At 38.2% G+C, this 17,556-nt stretch overlaps 1 protein-coding gene across 5 annotated transcripts in view; it reads right to left on the reverse strand.

Moving 5' to 3' along the window:
* Positions 1-77: 77 nt before the first annotated feature.
* The window catches only part of COL19A1 (collagen type XIX alpha 1 chain), a 312,492-nt gene continuing 295,013 nt past the window's right edge, over positions 78-17,556 (reverse strand). For all 5 annotated transcript variants that reach the window (XM_032864437.1, XM_032864441.1, XM_032864440.1 and 2 more), the window contains 3 exons: positions 7,314-7,442; positions 600-677; positions 78-422 (listed from right to left, as the gene is read on the reverse strand). In XM_032864437.1, coding sequence (XP_032720328.1) covers positions 295-422; positions 600-677; positions 7,314-7,442 — 335 coding nt within the window. In that variant the 3' untranslated portion in view covers positions 78-294. The remainder of the gene's footprint in view (positions 423-599; positions 678-7,313; positions 7,443-17,556) is intronic.

Genomic DNA, 17,556 nt, shown 5'->3' on the forward strand with positions numbered 1-17,556 from the left:
CACAAGATGTCATTTCATCTTGAAGAAGAACGAATGACAAGATTTGCTTGCTTAGTTCATATAAGATCCTGAATAAAAATCGTAGTAATGGTGAAGAAAAACAAATGGAATGAATTTGGGAAAAGCTGAAAATGCTAATATCCCAATTACTATAGGAATAGGATTCCAATTGTTGCTTTTAATGTCTGGTCTACCAAAAACAAAAACCAAAAAAAAAAAAAAAAAAGCCACCCACATATCATGAGGGGTTGAGAGTATTAAGATAGCTCAATGTCAAGTCTTCCTCAGGTGTGTTTATTTCCCACCTGTCCGCTGACGGGCATGAGACACAGGATAGAGGCAATCTTCTGGATTACATCTTCCACTAGGTCCTGGGGGGCCCTGGGGACCTGGGGCACCTGGTGAGCCTGGCAAACCCGGAGCTAATGAAATAAAAGACCCCCATCAGAATGCAGATCACATATGGCTCATCCTCCCTCACTCCAACCAACATGGGTCATTCAACTTCACCTGTAGCAACACATAAGGGCCACAGGCGAGAAGGTGCGGTTCCTGTTTTTAGAAGCTTGCTTGTGTTGTGAAGATAATATCACTATTACCTGAAGTCCCAGGAAGACCTGGACTCCCTGGGAGCCCAATGCCAGGCTCCCCTCTTTCTCCCTTCTGTCCTCGGTAGCCTGAGGGATACATAAAGAGAGAGACACAAGAAGTAAGAGAGTTCTGTAGCAACAGAGCATGTGCAAGAATCATGTTCTTAATCCGTGTGATTTATGTTATGCCTTCACTTAACCTAAACAGTATATTGGCTATCTCTTTTGCATTATAGTCACATTAGGCTTACATAACAAACAGATTAGGTGTGATACACAATGAGGATCCTAGAAATATGCAGCTACCATAAAAGTTCCAACTGGTCAAACTACTGATAGTGAGATTTTTTTGACCCTGAATAACTCAAATTGATCATTCATGTCATCTGTCAAATAGCTATGACAGAGTACACAAACACTCTTCAATTGGAATTCTGACTGGAGGCTAGATACAGGCTAAATATAAGAAGCATAGTGACAAGAATTCTGCTTAGTATGAGGATAAGATGATACGACAACAAGGATCTGGACCTTAGTCCAAGAATTAAAGGGAATGAAAGGAACAAAAATTCATGATTTTAATAAATGACAGCAAGTGTGTGAGTATATGGAAAGCCATCCATCTCAGAAGTCAGGAGAGGATAAATCAGGTCTTTGTTTAAATTACTGACTGTAAGAACATAACATCCCTTCCGAAAGTTAAACCAACAACCCCATGTTTTAACATGGCAGTTTGTAACTCCAAAAGACTAGGTGCTTCAACAACGGTAGAGAGCAAGGAGGCTGAGAGATTCGTTTAAGCTCACTTCATCAATTTAAGATCCTCTAGCCAAAATGAATTAGGTCTAAGATCTGTATACATTTTAAGAAAAAATCATTCTTATCCTTGAATATATTTGTTGTCACCTCAGTTAGACTAGGGCAGAGTAATTTCTGCTTCTGGGAGCCCTTTTCTCTGCTTTTAAAAAGCAAAAAGACAAATACCATATGATTTCACTTACATGTAGAATCTAAAGAACAAAACAAGTGAATAAATAAACAAAGAAAAACAGAATCAGACCTATAAATTCAGAGAACCAACTGATGGTTCCTAGAGAGGAGGGGAGTGGTGGAATGGGGAAAATGGGTCAAGGCGAGTAGAAGATACAGGCTTCCCCCTATGGAATGAGTAAGTCATTCGTTCATCCTTATAAGGGAATAAGAGATGCAGCATAGTGAATATAGTTAGTGATATTATAATAGTGTTGTATGGTGACAGATGGTAGCTGCACTTGTGGTGAGTGCAGAATAATGCATAGACTTGTTAATCACTATGTTGTACATCTGAAACTAATGTAACATTGTGTGTCAATGATATTCATAAAAAAGAGATACAATTGCAAATAACAAAATACAAAGTATAAAACACTTTTTATCTGTGTTTTATATATTGGTATCCACCTACGACTATGTTTGATAAAAAGGTTTTGTGGCTCTAAGAGTTTCATGATGATGTCAAATAGAATTTAATTTCCAACTTTTCATACTTAAACAGCAGCTTAAAGATTATACCTCATCCGAAATGAACAAAGTCATGCAGAAACATGCAAACACACAACAGAGATAATTAGGAGAGTATCTCAGTAGGAGAAGTAGGTCCTAACTTAGTTGTGCCTTTCTGTAAAGGTGTGTTATTACAGCAGAACATGAAAAGAGGAGAAATTTTAATGTTTTCTATGAGCAGAATGTAAGATAAATATTTTCCCATTATTGTTGAGAATTAGACATCAGTTTTGGGGTTGCCATCTTCATTTTTACTTGACCATACAGTATATATAATGGAAAGAGTATCAGCAATGAGATCACTTTTTTTACTTTGGAGGTGTGACCTGATCACAAATGTGAAAGAAAACAGTGGGGAAAAAAGCATACACATTCAAGAAATATTTTGAGGTGCATATTGGAAGCATATCCAGGGAGAAATTTTCACACATTTATAAAACTGTTACAGATATCCAATATAATCCTAGATTTTAGAGACAATAGTGGTTTGAATATTGGTATGATAATCAGAAGTTGATATATATTCAATTCAAAATATTACTGGAATTTCTTTTATGTAAGTGACTTTCATTTAACTTGTGTGAACAACAAGGAAAAATGTTTATATTTAGGGTCATTTGAAAGCACCCTTCCAATTCCATTATTTAAACATTTCTGCAGTAAAACAACATTTGTTACATAAGATCTATTTGATAGTTCAACCTAGGCCCAACAATTATGAAAAATTATAAAGTTGACCCTCAAGCTATCTCAGTTAAGTACTTGAGATCATAGGCTAAAAAATGAGGAAGAAAGGAAAAAAGCAAAAGGTGTATGAACTTTCAATTACCAAGTGGATTGATAAGACCGTAACACAATTCCAAATGGAGGCAGTATCTGCTAAAACTAACAAACTCACACTGAGTTCTCAGATTTTAATATAATGCAAAAATTTATTATTCCACATGGATTTCAGTGCATACGGTATCACAAAACAAGAAACAGTAATTCTCGTATTTGTAGAATAGGAATAACATTTACAATTCTCCTGTCAAATGTAATGACTTATTTGTACAAATTTCAGTTCATTAGGTTAATAACTACCCACTATTGCTGTTGAATTGTACAAGCACATGAAAGCCTTTACTCTCAATTTTCCTAATAAGTCTCAAGCTAATTCCTTATGAAGGCTGCCATAGAGCCATAGGGTCTTATTTTATAATTGCTTCACAACAAAACTTCAGATACGAATGCTAATAAAGTCAATAAGGCTTTCCCATTTACTAGAATTAAGTTTTTCACCCCTTTAGGGGAGGCCTCTCTTGAAATTTGGAAAAAAATAAAAGGCAGGTCTACACGTCAATGGATACCTGTCTCCCTGGCCTGTAAGTACGCACAGTGACAGTCTGATACCACCATAGCTTAGGTGGGGAAAGAAAACCACAGCGATGTCCTAATCTACAGCATATGACTAGTTATGTCCTAGTCATTAAAGAAACTTGGTGCTTGTTGGAGTGTTTTAGATGGCAGACTTGATGTACTTTGTGTAGACAGATTTCTGTTTTGACCACAGGGATTTATTTTTAAACTGCAAATCGGTTCATCTATCTGTATACTCGACAAAATGGCCACAAAAGGAGTGTTCCTAGCATTTGGGAAGGGACAGTTCTTCCTGTGGGGGCCTGTGACACACCTGACAAGTCGTTCAGCCTCCTCGGTCACAGCTCACTGACGGGCTGCGGCACGCCTCAGTCATTGTGTCTTAAGTGCCTCCCTTTCCTAAGGCCCGTACTGTGAGACAGCATGACAGGTCAGATCCCTATCAGTCACATGAACGACCCTATGGGGCACTGGCTTACAGAGAACAGAAGGCTTTCTTTGTTATAAACCAATAACGGCAAAACTTTAAAAGTTCAAAAGTAAGAACAACCATTCCCAGTAATGTCCTTTCAAAACAGATGTAGGACACATGGAATGACTGGATCTGTTTTACGCAACTAACTCTACTATCTACTCTGTGGGCGGGGTTCTTTCTGAAACAGGGCTTTCAAGGGTAGCCTCTGCTCTTCAGAAGTTTCAGAGGTGGAGAATCAGTTGTGTTTGGAAAAAGTTTAAATAAAGTTCTTTCTCATAAAACTTGCCCAAGAGGATCAGGTCTGTTGGGAAGATCCGCCTCGCTCATGTATATATGGAAACCCAGCTGCATCATGACACTGGGCTTCTTTGATCCTAGCGTGGCACCTTCCTGCTCACCCCCGCTGCACAAGCCATCGGAACCTACGCTGCAGATCTGAGGTGGGAAAGAACACTGAGGAAAGTTCTCTCACTGCACAGAGGGAAGGCAATAATCAGAAACCCACGGGATGGCTAAAATATAAAGTTGTCTAGAAATGCTTTGGAATTTGAAAAAGATGTCAACGATCACCCCTTTTGGGACTTCAGGGAAAATGTAAATAAAATGTCTCAACTCAGAATTACAGTGGTTTCTCTTTTCACCGCCAGAAGACCAGGCCACTGAAAGAGGATCCAAGTTTTCAGATTGTCAGAATCTTGGAAGGAGCCAGACCTCCCTTTCTCAAGTAGGATTGAGTGCTGATACTAGTCTCACATCAACGTTCTCATCACTCTCTGCACGTCTCCTGCTTTCAGGATTGCACAGGAAACTTATAAGACTCCTTTAAATTTCTGTCCTGCTCCTCATAAGATAATAAAGGACTCCTTCTATAGTATGCATTTCAATATAAACCACTTTTTAAATGAAAGTGGATTTACTTCCTAATAAACACTGGGGAAAAAAGTCTCTTGGGAATTTCAGAAGAGCATCCAACAGAACCTGAGAGTGGGCAGGATGTGCTGTGCCAGCCTTGGTGCCCACACTTTCTTTCCCTTTCTGTACTGCTTTTCTCACTTCAATCTTTTCTCAAATTCAATCATGTCGTGTCACGAAGAAGACTAATTCAGCCAACAGCGTCTGACGTCTACAATGGACACTAAGGTAACAGTTTTTATATGCGTTTTGTTTCTTTCTTTTGGAGAAAACTTTTAAGTCAGGCAGAGCAAAACGTGGAGCCTATATGCGTAATTCCAACTTCTGAACACTTCCTACCTATTTCTCTACCACAGACAAACCCTTCAGTGATTTGTGAACTCTTGGAGAGGCACCAAAAATCAAATAGCAGCCTCGTGTCTTCTTTTGTCCAGCAAAATTTCTTGGTGGTTTTATCAGTATAGCGTGACTACAGGCAAATATTCCTTAAAAATGGACCCCATTTTATATAGATGTTTATGTTTCCATAGCCTTTCTGGCAAATTTAACAAATACTAGAAAGGAGCTATCATAGGAAAGTTGAAGAGACAGCTGAGTTAGAGTAAAAAATATGTTTTTAGAAACTCCACGGTGGGACAAAATTTTGTCAATTTTAGCATATGTGCTGCTGGAGCAAGCACAAACTTTGTCAATTTTACCAAACATCGGTTTTTAAAAAGTTGGAAATCACACAGGGAAGTTTTTCCAGCTCAAGAATTGAGTCAAAAAGTCTTGTCAGGAGTAGAAGTAGTCTGGAAGCTTTCTTAAGCAAATAGATAAAACCCACAGAAATCTTTCACAAAATGGAAGATAAATTGAGTGGTGAATAGTCGTTTTCCAGAAGCTTCACTAACATGGCTGTCTTGGCATTGCCTCTGACTGAGAGCTTTCCAGATGGGCCTTCTCTACATGGGAGGGAGACTGGAGACTGGAGTTTGTGTGGATAGGTGACTCCAGTTCCAGAACTGTTTTCCTTGATAATCCTGATTTCCCCACTGTTCTTGTCTTCTTCAAACAGCTATTTGAAGCATCAGTCCATATTTTTTCTGCTATGGGTGTTAACAGTTCTTAACCTTCACGTGGTTTGAGGCATCATCCATCTTTAGATGAGCCTTCAAGCTCTTTGTTCTAGATTCATAGACTCCAAACTTCAGAACAGACCCAACTCTCGAAAGATAATAATTAACTACCTTCTACACAACAGTGTACACACAGAGGTTATATCTGTTTCTACACATTTTCCTCCAACTATCAGCCAAACACCTCTATGATCTCAGGGAAGGGTAGTTTGGATGAACTAGAATGATGTTTCTGTTGTTCTACATCATACTAACCAAACTGATAGCCTTGTCAGCTGTGACTGAAGGGTAAGACTCTAACAGACCCTGTGACTGGAGATGGTTGTTCTTTCAGATGAGGAAGGGCCAGTCAGTCACTTGGGTACTTCCTATGGAAAATCAGGCTCATGTTACAGAGAAGCAGTAGGAAGACAGGGAACTAGTAAAAAAAAAAAAAAAAAAAAAAAAAAAAAAAAAAAAAAAAAAAAAAAGAATCCTCTGCATAGATGGTATTTTTGATTGTATTCTCATGTAATTTTGATGTTCACTCTGTTTTCTCCTTTATACAACCTTTTGATTATTTCAAGGAGGACCCTTGAACTCCTCAGTGATAATACATGAAAAGGAATTTTCCTGGTTTTATTTTTCATGCCACATACTTACTGGATTTAGTATTTCTTTGTCAGAGTTGTGAATCCTCTAAACCAGGGTCTAATTGGTTTCTCTGCTGATTGCTAACCAGATTTCTAGAAAATGGCTTTCTGGCTTAATTTAGTCAGGCTATGCTCAAATTCATGTCTTCTGTCAAGCTGTCATCAGTGGAACAATAATTTTTTGCCAATTTAAGTAAGGTTTTGCTTTAAAACTTTTAGAAACCATATGGGGAAGGATTCTAAAATTTCTCAAAATTTTACTTGGATGTAAATCACTACTGTAGTGGCATCTCTTAAAATTCTTTCCTCAGCTTCTTCAGGATACTAAGATGGATACTAAAATGATTCTTTTTGTTGTCGAACTTACATCAACAGGGAGGCATATGCAACTCTGATTCCCACAAAATGATGACATATAAGTCATTATTGTTGCAATTATTTTTAAAACAAGTATTATTAAAATCCATTTAGATTGCCATGTAATTATTAGCTAGTTTTAAGCTTGAAGATGTAATAGTTAAAAATAAACTTCCAGAATGTTTCAAATATGAACAAGATATTCTATATTAAGTCATATATATGTGTGTGTATATATATACACATACATATGTATATGCCTGTATATTTGCTTTAACTGTGATTAGCATGTTCAAATATTATACAAATATTATACCTGAAGACTTACCTTGGGGCCCAGGGTCTCCTGGCGGCCCAGGTAATCCATCCTTTCCTGGTGGACCAGGCCTTCCATGAGCCTGAGCAGCCAGCATTGCCGCTGGCAGCTTGAGCTGCGATAGGAACACGGCCATCCTCTCTTTATTTATGAAAGAAAAAAATAATACATCATGTAATAGAATTATTTTTACTTCAACATTTTTCAAAATTTTTTACATGAAATTCAACAAGAAAACACTACTTGGTTTTCAGTTGAAGCATATTTAATTTACTAACTGCCCTGACTCCCAAGAGAGTTTTCTTACTGATTGGTCAAACAAAATGCAGTGTATAAAGTTGTCTGAATATAAATGCTGACCACCTGTGCTGATCAGAGGGTCTGAGTATTTTCAGTGCTTCAGAGATATAGCAAGTCTACTGGACAGAACACTAGCCTGGAATCTAATTAACTCTTGGTAATGATTTATGGAGAGAATTTTAGGTTTCTATTAAAAGATGGTTTTAATAATAAATTTAAGCCACTTTCCAGCAATGTTGTAAATGTGTGTGGTCATTTAAAATATGTTTCAATGATTCTTGGAACATTGAAAAAAGAAAAAATAAAATGAAGGAAGTAAGAGAAAAAATATGTTTACAAAGTCTTTGACATTCTCTTCCAAATGGAATTGGGTGAAGCCTAGTTCTATTCTTGAGTGTGGGCTGGAGTTACTTTTCATTTCAAATGAATCAAAAAAAAAGCAGAATTGACAGTGTGTAAATAAGGAAGCTAAGTCATAAAAGGCGCTGTGCCATCCTGGCTGCTCTCTCTCTTGGATGCTCATTCTGGAGAAAGCCAGCTGCTGTAGAGTGAGGACATTTAAAAAGTCCCACAGAGAGGCCCACATGGGGATGAACTGAGGTCACTGTCAACATTCACGTGTGTGAGCTTGAAGTGGATCTTCTGGCCCCAGTCAAGCCTTCAGATGACTGCAGCCCCTTCAGATGACATCCTAACTGGAACTTCGTTGTACACTCTGAACCAGAAACACAAAATTAAGCAATCCTTCAAGTCCCTGACCCACAGGAAATGTGAGTTAATAAATGTTTATTGTTTTAAGCTACAAAGTTTTGAGGTGTTTTCTTATGTAACAATATGTAACATAAGTTACATATGTTTTCTTATGTAACATAACATGTTTTATGTAACAATATGTAACTCATATAGTATGTGACACTTTATATCCTTGAATAAAACTGCATTACTAATAGATTATTTTTATTGAAAAAAATGGTCATTGATTCCATATTCATTAATTTCACTGTTTAATTTCTATACTGGGAAAATACTGTACTTTTTCAACAACTAAATTTTGCTTTTATTTATTATTATTACTATTTAAGATTTTATTTACTTATTTTACAGAGAGAGAGAAGAGAAAGAGAGAGAGCACAAGCAGGGGGAGCAGCAGAAGGAGAGGGAGAATTAGCTTCTCCATCAAGGAAGAAGCAGGGAGCCCAATGTGGGATTCAATTTCAGGACCCTGGGATCAGGACCTGAGCCAAAGGCAACCACTTAACTGACTGAGCCACCCAGGTGCCCCAAATTTTGCTTTTTTAAAAAAGTTTTATTATAGACCCTCAATATTATTCTTTTTTTTTCCTGGTTTGATTCCCAGTTAGTTCCATTATTCAGTCATGATTTTAGTAGGGAGTATGTCTAATTTGGTCAAAGAAAAAAATTCAGCATTGGTGCCAAAGAGCATGCTCTCACTGAATTCTAATTGTAGACAGAGTGAAAACAATAAAGTATCTACACATTTCTGTGAACCTGAAGAAAACACTGAAACAAAGAACACACAAGTTAGGAGAAGTTGACAAATTACTGAGAACATTTAGAAATGTCAATAAAAATAGCAAAATCTTTTGCAGGTGTTGAGTGATGTGACCTTTATGAATTGAATACTTCCTCCCAAAGCAATGTTGCCTTCCTAAGGAACATATCATTGACATTTGTCCTTTTGTTCATTCACCAAACTGCCTGGAGCCCAACACTGTTTATCTGGGTCCTAAAGAAAGAACTTAGGAAGGGAAGCAAGCACTGATTAAAGGGGCTTCTATAAGGTGAGCTCAGTCATTTGGCCATGAAAGTATCATTATAGGTGGTCTTGGTGTCATGCAACTATTAATACTTTATTTAGAGACTTATTAATAAATCAGTAATGCTTTTGGATAAAAGTGAGTATATTACAGAACATCAGTGCATCAGTAACTCATGAAATTGAAAGGATCTGGAAACTGAGGAAGTTCAAAGAAAATGGAAGTATGAAAATATAAATGAGAATTTTCACTCTAAAATAAATTCCTAAATAAGACATACTATTAATTACATTGATTAAACATTATCTGTAGGCAGGGTCCTGTAATGAACATTTTATACTTTCTGCATAAAGTGTTCTTATTCAGGAATCCCAGAGAAAGCCTGAAAGAGATTATCATCTTGTGCTATTCTCTATGTTTTACAAGTCCCATATGTTGTAAAGATTATCTGCTGATAAATTTTATTTTATGACTAAAAACTTGTTCCATAATATAAGACATCCTTCTTGGAATTGCTCTTTTGAGTAATCATTCCAAGATTGTACTTATTACTATTGACTTCTCAGTTATAAATTCTACATTGGTCATCGTCCAGTTCAATTTTTTCTCAAAACCATATTCAATACTTTACTACCCTAGTAATTAATTTTAGTGAAATCATTAATGCAAATTAATCCAAAGCCCATTATAAATGAATCTATCATTGGAGTCTTTATTTAAACTTGCTTGGTTTGTTTATATTTTATATATCACACATTTAACAAATAGAATATAGGCATAATTGGACTTAAAACAGAAATTAGAGCAGGGCAAATCCTTAGCATGACAAAAGATATTCACTGCAGCGTTTTTGTTTTTTTTTTCTTTTTTTAAGATTTTATTTATTTATTTGTCAGAGAGGCAGAGGGTGGGGGCAGGAGAGCACAAGCAAGGGGAATAGCAGGCAGAGAGAGAAGCAGACTCCCCACTGAGCAGGGAGCCTGATGTGGGACTGGAATCATGACCTGAGTCAAAGGCAGCCGGTTAACCAACTGAGCCACCCAGGCATCCCTTTTTTTTCTTTTCATATATTTTCTTCAAAAAACAAATTCAAATGATTTCATTTTTGAAACTAATTTACACCCAATTTTTCAAGGATACATCCAGTGTGTAAGAAAAAAATGATTCTTTAAAGAATTCAGCATGAGTTTTGTGCAGACAAATCTTCCAGAAAATTTTCTTACTGAATTAAATTAGTGTTTACTTTGTAGGTAAGACCAAATGACAGCAACATTCTGGAAACTATAGTTGCCAATTAGAAAAACCAAAGGCCAAATTGTAAAGACCTTGTGAAGAGTCACTCCAATTTTCTCCAGCCTCTTTATTCACTTGAGCTCATTCGGTTGAACTGTCTAGGCACATTTCACTTAAGCAGATATGTGTGTTTTACAGTCTTCTGTAAAGAGCAAATTACCCCTAGTAAAACCCATTTCTCAATAGGCTTTCGATAAAAAACTTGTTTAAAAAATGTAGGCCCTTATGCTGTTTGAGAAAGTAAAACAAACTTATTTTCAAATAGAATTATTAAGGGAAAAACACTAACAAACATGGGCTATTAGGTATAATTATCCAAGGAGCAATCAGTCTATACTCCTTTTCTCAAATAATAAAGCAAGTAGAATGGAATCATCACATCCACAAGATGTGAGTCTCTGGATGCAGACTGATTGACAGGGATGGGAGAAGACCAAGGAGGATTTGATGACTCATCCCCAGGGTGATATTAAATTACAGGCCTTCAGGCAAAACTTCTTATCCACCTGGGATATGTTTGGTTGATGTTCATCCATTTGTTTCCAATAACTAAATACATAAAACAAGTTTGTAATCAGCATATAGTTAAAGTTTTGCAAATCATTATATTGAATGTAGATATCTCTTTATTATATGACATTGTAAACTGGGTGTTTTACAAACTAATAGGAAATTCAATTCAAAACTCTATTATTTGTTGTTTTGCACTTAAAAGAGATATATATTTCAGTACAACTTTTCTTTTTTTAAAATTTATTTGAGAGAAAGAGAACCCACCAGAGCAGCTGTGTGGGTGGGGCGGAGGCAGAGGGTGGGGGAGAGAGTCTCCAAGCCGACTTCGCACTGAGCGCAGAGCCAAGGAAGGGCTTGATCTCACCACCCATGAGATCAGGGCCTGAGCTGAAATCAACAGTCAGATGCTCAACCGACTAAGGCAGCCAGCGGCCCCAGTATAATTTTTATTAATTTGAGATATATCTCTCTGATTACCTTCAGTGTCTAAACACAAATATTCACAGTACAAATTTTTTCCTCTTTAAGGTCTGAATTGAATTTATAAGTAATTTGCTTTAGGTGGTTTTTAATATTTTTAGTAAAACAATTCTTTTAGATAATTACTTCTAGCTATAAATTATCTGGGTTTAAGATATACTCAGAAATAATCATTTAGCAAAAGGATAATTACTTCTTCTGAACCTTACTCTAATGTTCTATAATTTAAAATAATATGTTTTTGAGCCTCTAAATAAGTTATAAAGACCTGTATTCTTTATTGCTTTTCCTCTGTTTTCAGGGAACTTTGGTCAATTAAACCATTTTTGGCTATGCTTTCTAATGAGGCAGAAAATTGAAGAGTCCAGATAGGAGCTTACATAAACCATACACACATATTACAACTGCCAATGTAAACCCAGAGCAGCCATTTCAACAAATAAGACCAATGGCTTGCCTTCCTGAGAGAATGGGCTCATCAATATAACGCAGACATTAATATTAATGTGTTGATAAACTATATTATGTGGAGAATGAAGGGGCATTTGGATCTCATTGAGCCCATGTCTATCTTCTATTTCACAGAAAGAATTTATAAATGTTTTCAAACAAAGGAATTCATCATTTTCTCCTAACGCCCATTCAGATGTTTAATTGCCCATTTTCTTGGTACAGCTTCAACTTTTCTTTTGTTACTCTATGATGGAAACAGAAAGCAGTCAATGAGCATTTCCCTTGGGAAATCAGTCATCTACTTGATACTATTGTTACCTCTTAGCTTTCAGGTTAAATAACTTTTGCTCATAGGTTTGGTAATCTGTTTTGCAAATCACTTTTTGGCTTCACTATTCAAGGGCTTTTCCATACATCTCTTAAATGTGGAAACCAAAATTAGATACAATTCTCTCCTAAGGGGCAAGAAATATCAGGAGGGTAATTTCCTTTCATATATTTAAATAATTACTCTCTAGTTTCATTTTTAACTGTGAGTTGCACAGTATCATTTGGTGGATTCATATTCATTTTGTGGTTCATCATAACCCAAAGGTTGTTACTGCTACATTTTATTTCTGATCTAATCCTTTGCCACATTTGTAAGCATGCGGCTTTGAAATGTTATTGTGAGTGAAGATGGTGGATTAAACACATGCACCTGACTCCCTGTAAAGCAATAGTAAGATTTTTCTTCAAGGCATAAAAGCATAAGAATGGGGATAATATGAAAGAAGATAACACATCAAAATTTTGGAAGCTGAGAACCAGATGGCTGAGTGACAGATGACTTAGCAGACTCAGGATAACCAAATCTTTATTCTAGAAACTGACAAACAACCTGTTCTAAACCCCCAAATCCTTAAAAGGCTCAGGGATTGGCAATGCACCTTACTTCTGTAAGCGTGGTAAAGGAGGGGAACTCCTTTAGTTGAAAACCTGTTTAAGAAGTAGTCTTAGAATGGCAAAAATTGACAACGCAAGAAACAACAAATGTTGGAGAGGCTGCAGAGAAAGAAAAACCAAAGAAACTGTTGGTCGGAATGCAAATTGGTACAGTCACTTTGGAAAACTGTGTGGAGGTTCCTCCAAAAATTAAAAATAGAGCTATCCAGGGTGCCTTGGTGGCTCAGTGGGTTAAGCCTTTGCCTTCAGTTCAGGTCATGATCTCAGGGCCCTGGGATTGAGGCCTGCATCCAGCTTTCTGCTCAGTGGGGAGCCTGCTTACCCCTCTGTCTCTGCCTGCCTCTCTGCCTACTTGTGATCTCTCTCTCTCTCTCTCTGTCAAATAAATAAATAAATCTTAAAAAAAAAAAATAGAGCTACCCTATGACCCAGCAATTGCATTAATGGGTATTTACCCCAAAGATACAGATGTAGTGAAAAGAAGGGCCATATGCACCCCAATGTTCATAGCAGCAATGGCCACAATAGCCAAACTGTGGAAAGAGATGAGATGCCCTTCAGCTGATCATGGATGCAGAAGATGTGGTCCATATACACAAAGGAATATTACTCAGCCATCAGAAAGGATGAATACCCAACTTTTGCACCAACATGGATGGGAGTGGAGAGATTATGCTGAGTGAAATAGGTTAAGCAGAGAGAGTCAATTATCATATGGTTTCGCTTATTTGCAGAACATAAGGAATAGCATGAAGGACATTAGGAGAAGGAAGGGAAAAATGAAGGGGGGTCGGAAACTGGAAGGGGAGATGAGCCATGAGAGACTCTGGACCATGAGAAGCAAACTGAAGGGTTTTAGGGGGGAAGGCGGTAGGGGGCCAGGTGAGCCTGGTGATGGGTATAAAGGAGGGCACAGATTGCATGGGAGCACTGGGTCTTATATGCAAACACTGAATCATGGAACACTACATACAGCAAAAACTAATGACGTACTGCAGAGTGACTAACATAACATTAAAAAAAAAAAAGAAGTAGTCTTAGAAATTTCTTTCTCTATACAGCTAGGTAGTTGTTCCTCCCCAAACCTAGCAAAAAAACCCTGAAGGTTTATTATCTGAAAAAGTTAAATAGATCATGTGTGCCCTGGGGGGCCTCCAGATCCCACTGCATCTTGGGCTTCCCTAACTGAAAACAAGAAGAATAAATGAGCTCTCATTTTCAGTCGTTTTCTCCTACTTTGCTCTCCAAATGCTGGCAGCCAGGCAGGATATGGAAGAGCTTCCTCTGGGGAATCTGGCCAGATAAGAGGAAAGACTTAAAGGCACTGAAATTGAAGTCTTCTCAGTTAAAAAGAGCAGTAGGACTACCCTACAGTGAAACTCATGGTTGGTGAGTCCTACCATTCACTCATAACTTTCGATTGGGTTTTTAGAACTTACTCTCTTGTATGAACAGACATCCAAGGATTACTGGCACTAAGGAAATCCTATAAGCTGAACAATAGACCCAAACAGAGAAATGGAAAGGGGCAAATTGAAAGAAATAGAGGCTATGCTGTGCAAAATATTTAAAAGGTATATGTACATCTTCAAGAGGTGTATCTATCAGATGCAGTGTATATATATGATGCATATACATACACACATGTAAACACATTTCTTAGTTGTTGATATGCAAGAGAGGTGTTACACTTGAAAACAAGAGAACCAATAATATGTATTCATACATAGTCACATACATATGAAATATATGTATGGAAAATGGAGAAAACATAGATAAAGGGGCATTCCTGGACATTGGTTCTGGAGGCAGAAATACTGCTCAGGGACATGGAGCCCTAAACTTCCTGTTTTCCCACAGTCGCAGATGGTTCCAAGTTTGTCTCCAGAACCAAGAGAGCAGGATACGTGTTCACATTCCTGCACAGGCTGGCAAATTCTTGTGTGTTGATGGAAATCTCCAAGTATAATAGGGTGGTGTCATAGCAAGAATTAAGCTTCTCGGATAAAGTTAGTTAACTTGTGGGGGTAGCTGAAAAGGGCTTATAAAGCCAAAAGAGCCTAAGCTGAGACACACAGCATCTTGCACCACTCTGCGGTCACCTTATTTGCACAATGATTTGACCTGTTGGCTAATCAAATAGGGAATTTAATTTAACTTTGGATTAGGTGTATATTTGTCCATTGTCATCTAGCAGAAACCCAGACTTGGGTTGGTAGGAAAGCACTTTCTTCCACCATGGGTAGGTTTGAGATGGGGGCATCAGGCTGCTGAAGGAGGGCTTGGTGGCCTGAGGCAGAGCCCGAAGTGTTAGATCTGTGGGAAGGGACCACATGAAAATCCCTAAAAGGAGCTGGAGAGCCCAGGTTTGGGGTTTTGGTCTAGGTATTACCATAGGCTCCAGTGCGGACCTCGAGTGACAGGATGATACAGTGGGAGAGCGGGATCCCTCGAGCACTCCACCTTAGAGTTTGGTTTTGAGACAAGACATGTAGCTGCTGAAGGACCTCACCAGGCTGGAAGAGACTGGGGAAGGTTGGGTGGTGGATGGAGGGAAGCCAGAGGAGGCCTGAAGGAGCCTCTTCACCCTTTGCTTCCCGGTAGGCAAGGAGTGACTAGGAGAGGAAGCTGGGACAGGACAGCAGAGGGGGAGCCCACAGACTTAGAGAAAGTGCAAGCTGCAGAGCCTGCCCCAAGACTGATGAAGGGGGGTCCAATTCCCCTGATCTCTCTCCTCAGGAGAATCCTTCGCAGGAATAATCTCACCATGGCCTGTGAGTGGGCAGGTAGAAGCTTTCTATGGGTGGAAGTGGCACGTCTCCTCTGCTGAATGCAGGGTCAGGTCACCAGGGGCCATGCCTTCATCCAGTGTCCACTGGGCAAAATGAATACCTCCCACATCTCAGACTAAATCTAAGGTTGTTTAAGGAATTGAAGCTCCACATTAAAGCTGCCTGAGTTAAACGACGGTGGACACTAGAGCCCATGGACATTAAGAGTTAAAGGAGAATTTTAGATCACAATTCAAAAACATATTTGCAGGTATTTTCCCTTCCATGATGGTGTCTACTAAACGTGTAGACGTTGAGGTCCTGGAGGTCCTATGCCCAGGGCTGGCTTCAAGAACAAGCCACCTGTGAGTCATAGGGAATCCCTTGCTCAAAAGGGCCCTATGCTTGGTATAGTGTTTAACTGTGGCTGTCTTATAATTCCACATCATTTTTGAATCAGGGCACCTACATTTTTATTCTGCATCGAGTCCTGCAAATTAGCTGGACCTGCCTATGCATCTGTATTTTTTTAAGTGCTTCTCTGGAGCACTTGAGAGGCCTTTTTCTTTTTCAGGCAGCTGATGCTTGAGGAATGCTTGTGGAGAGGGAATGTTTGGATTGCAAAGTTTGGAGGCTCTTTCATGATGCTTGATAAAAAAAAAAAGATAGTAAAAAAGATTGAAGGGCAACATTAAAATAATAAAGAGAAACCTGGTAGCTTGAAACAAAAACACAGTGGATAATTGTATTAATGACTTACCATGCCAGAGCATGGTAAAGATATTTAGTAGAGATCAATGTAAACAGAAATCAACAGCATGAATTCATTACCTCTAAAAAAAACCAAATATTTTTTTTCTCTATTTTGTCTTCGAAGCAGCCAAAGTTCCTGGGTTAACTCTGTTCCATCTCTAGTGCTCACGAGAAATAAGATAACGTACATGCAAGCATTGAGATTTTGGTCTCTAATACTAATTACTGCTTAAAATAACCAGAGCTTCTTGGAGAGTTGCTAATTCCATGTTTGCAGTAGGGCGAGTTCCAGTGAAGTTGGGGCATTTTGTATCTTATTCTTTGTAAAATTCGATAATATATATTTAGTTTAGCAAAGAGAGGAGGCTGTGCTAAAGCAGCAGGAACCAGGAGAGCCAATGTGGATTCATTTTTTAAAGACAAAAATTCCCCAGTTTAGAACCCTCCTACACTGTTGGTGGGAATGCAAGCTGGTGCAACCACTCTGGAAAACAGCATGGAGGTTCCTCAAAATGTTGAAAATAGAACTACCCTATGACCCAGCAATTGCACTGCTGGGTATTTACCCTAAAGATACAAACGTAGTGATCAGAAGGGGCACGTGCACCCGAATGTTTACAGCAGCAATGTCTACAATAGCCAAACTATGGAAAGAACCTTGATGTCCATCAACAGACGAACGGATAAAGAAGATGTGGTATATATACACAATGGAATACTATGCAGCCATCAAAAGAAATGAAATCTTGCCATTTGCGACAACGTGGATGGAACTAGAGGGTATCATGCTTAGCGAAATAAGTCAATCAGAGAAAGACAACTATCATATGATCTCACTGATATGAGGGAGAGGAGATGCAACATGGGGGGTTAATGGGGTAGGAGAAGAGTAAATGAAACAAGTTGGGATTGGGAGGGAGACAAACCATAAGTGACTCTTAATCTCACAAAACAAACTGAGGGTTGCAG

This window comes from Lontra canadensis, unplaced genomic scaffold (genome assembly GCF_010015895.1).
Source record: "Lontra canadensis isolate GAN:19392208 unplaced genomic scaffold, GSC_riverotter_1.0 scaffold27, whole genome shotgun sequence".
Lineage (NCBI taxonomy): Eukaryota > Metazoa > Chordata > Mammalia > Carnivora > Mustelidae > Lontra > Lontra canadensis.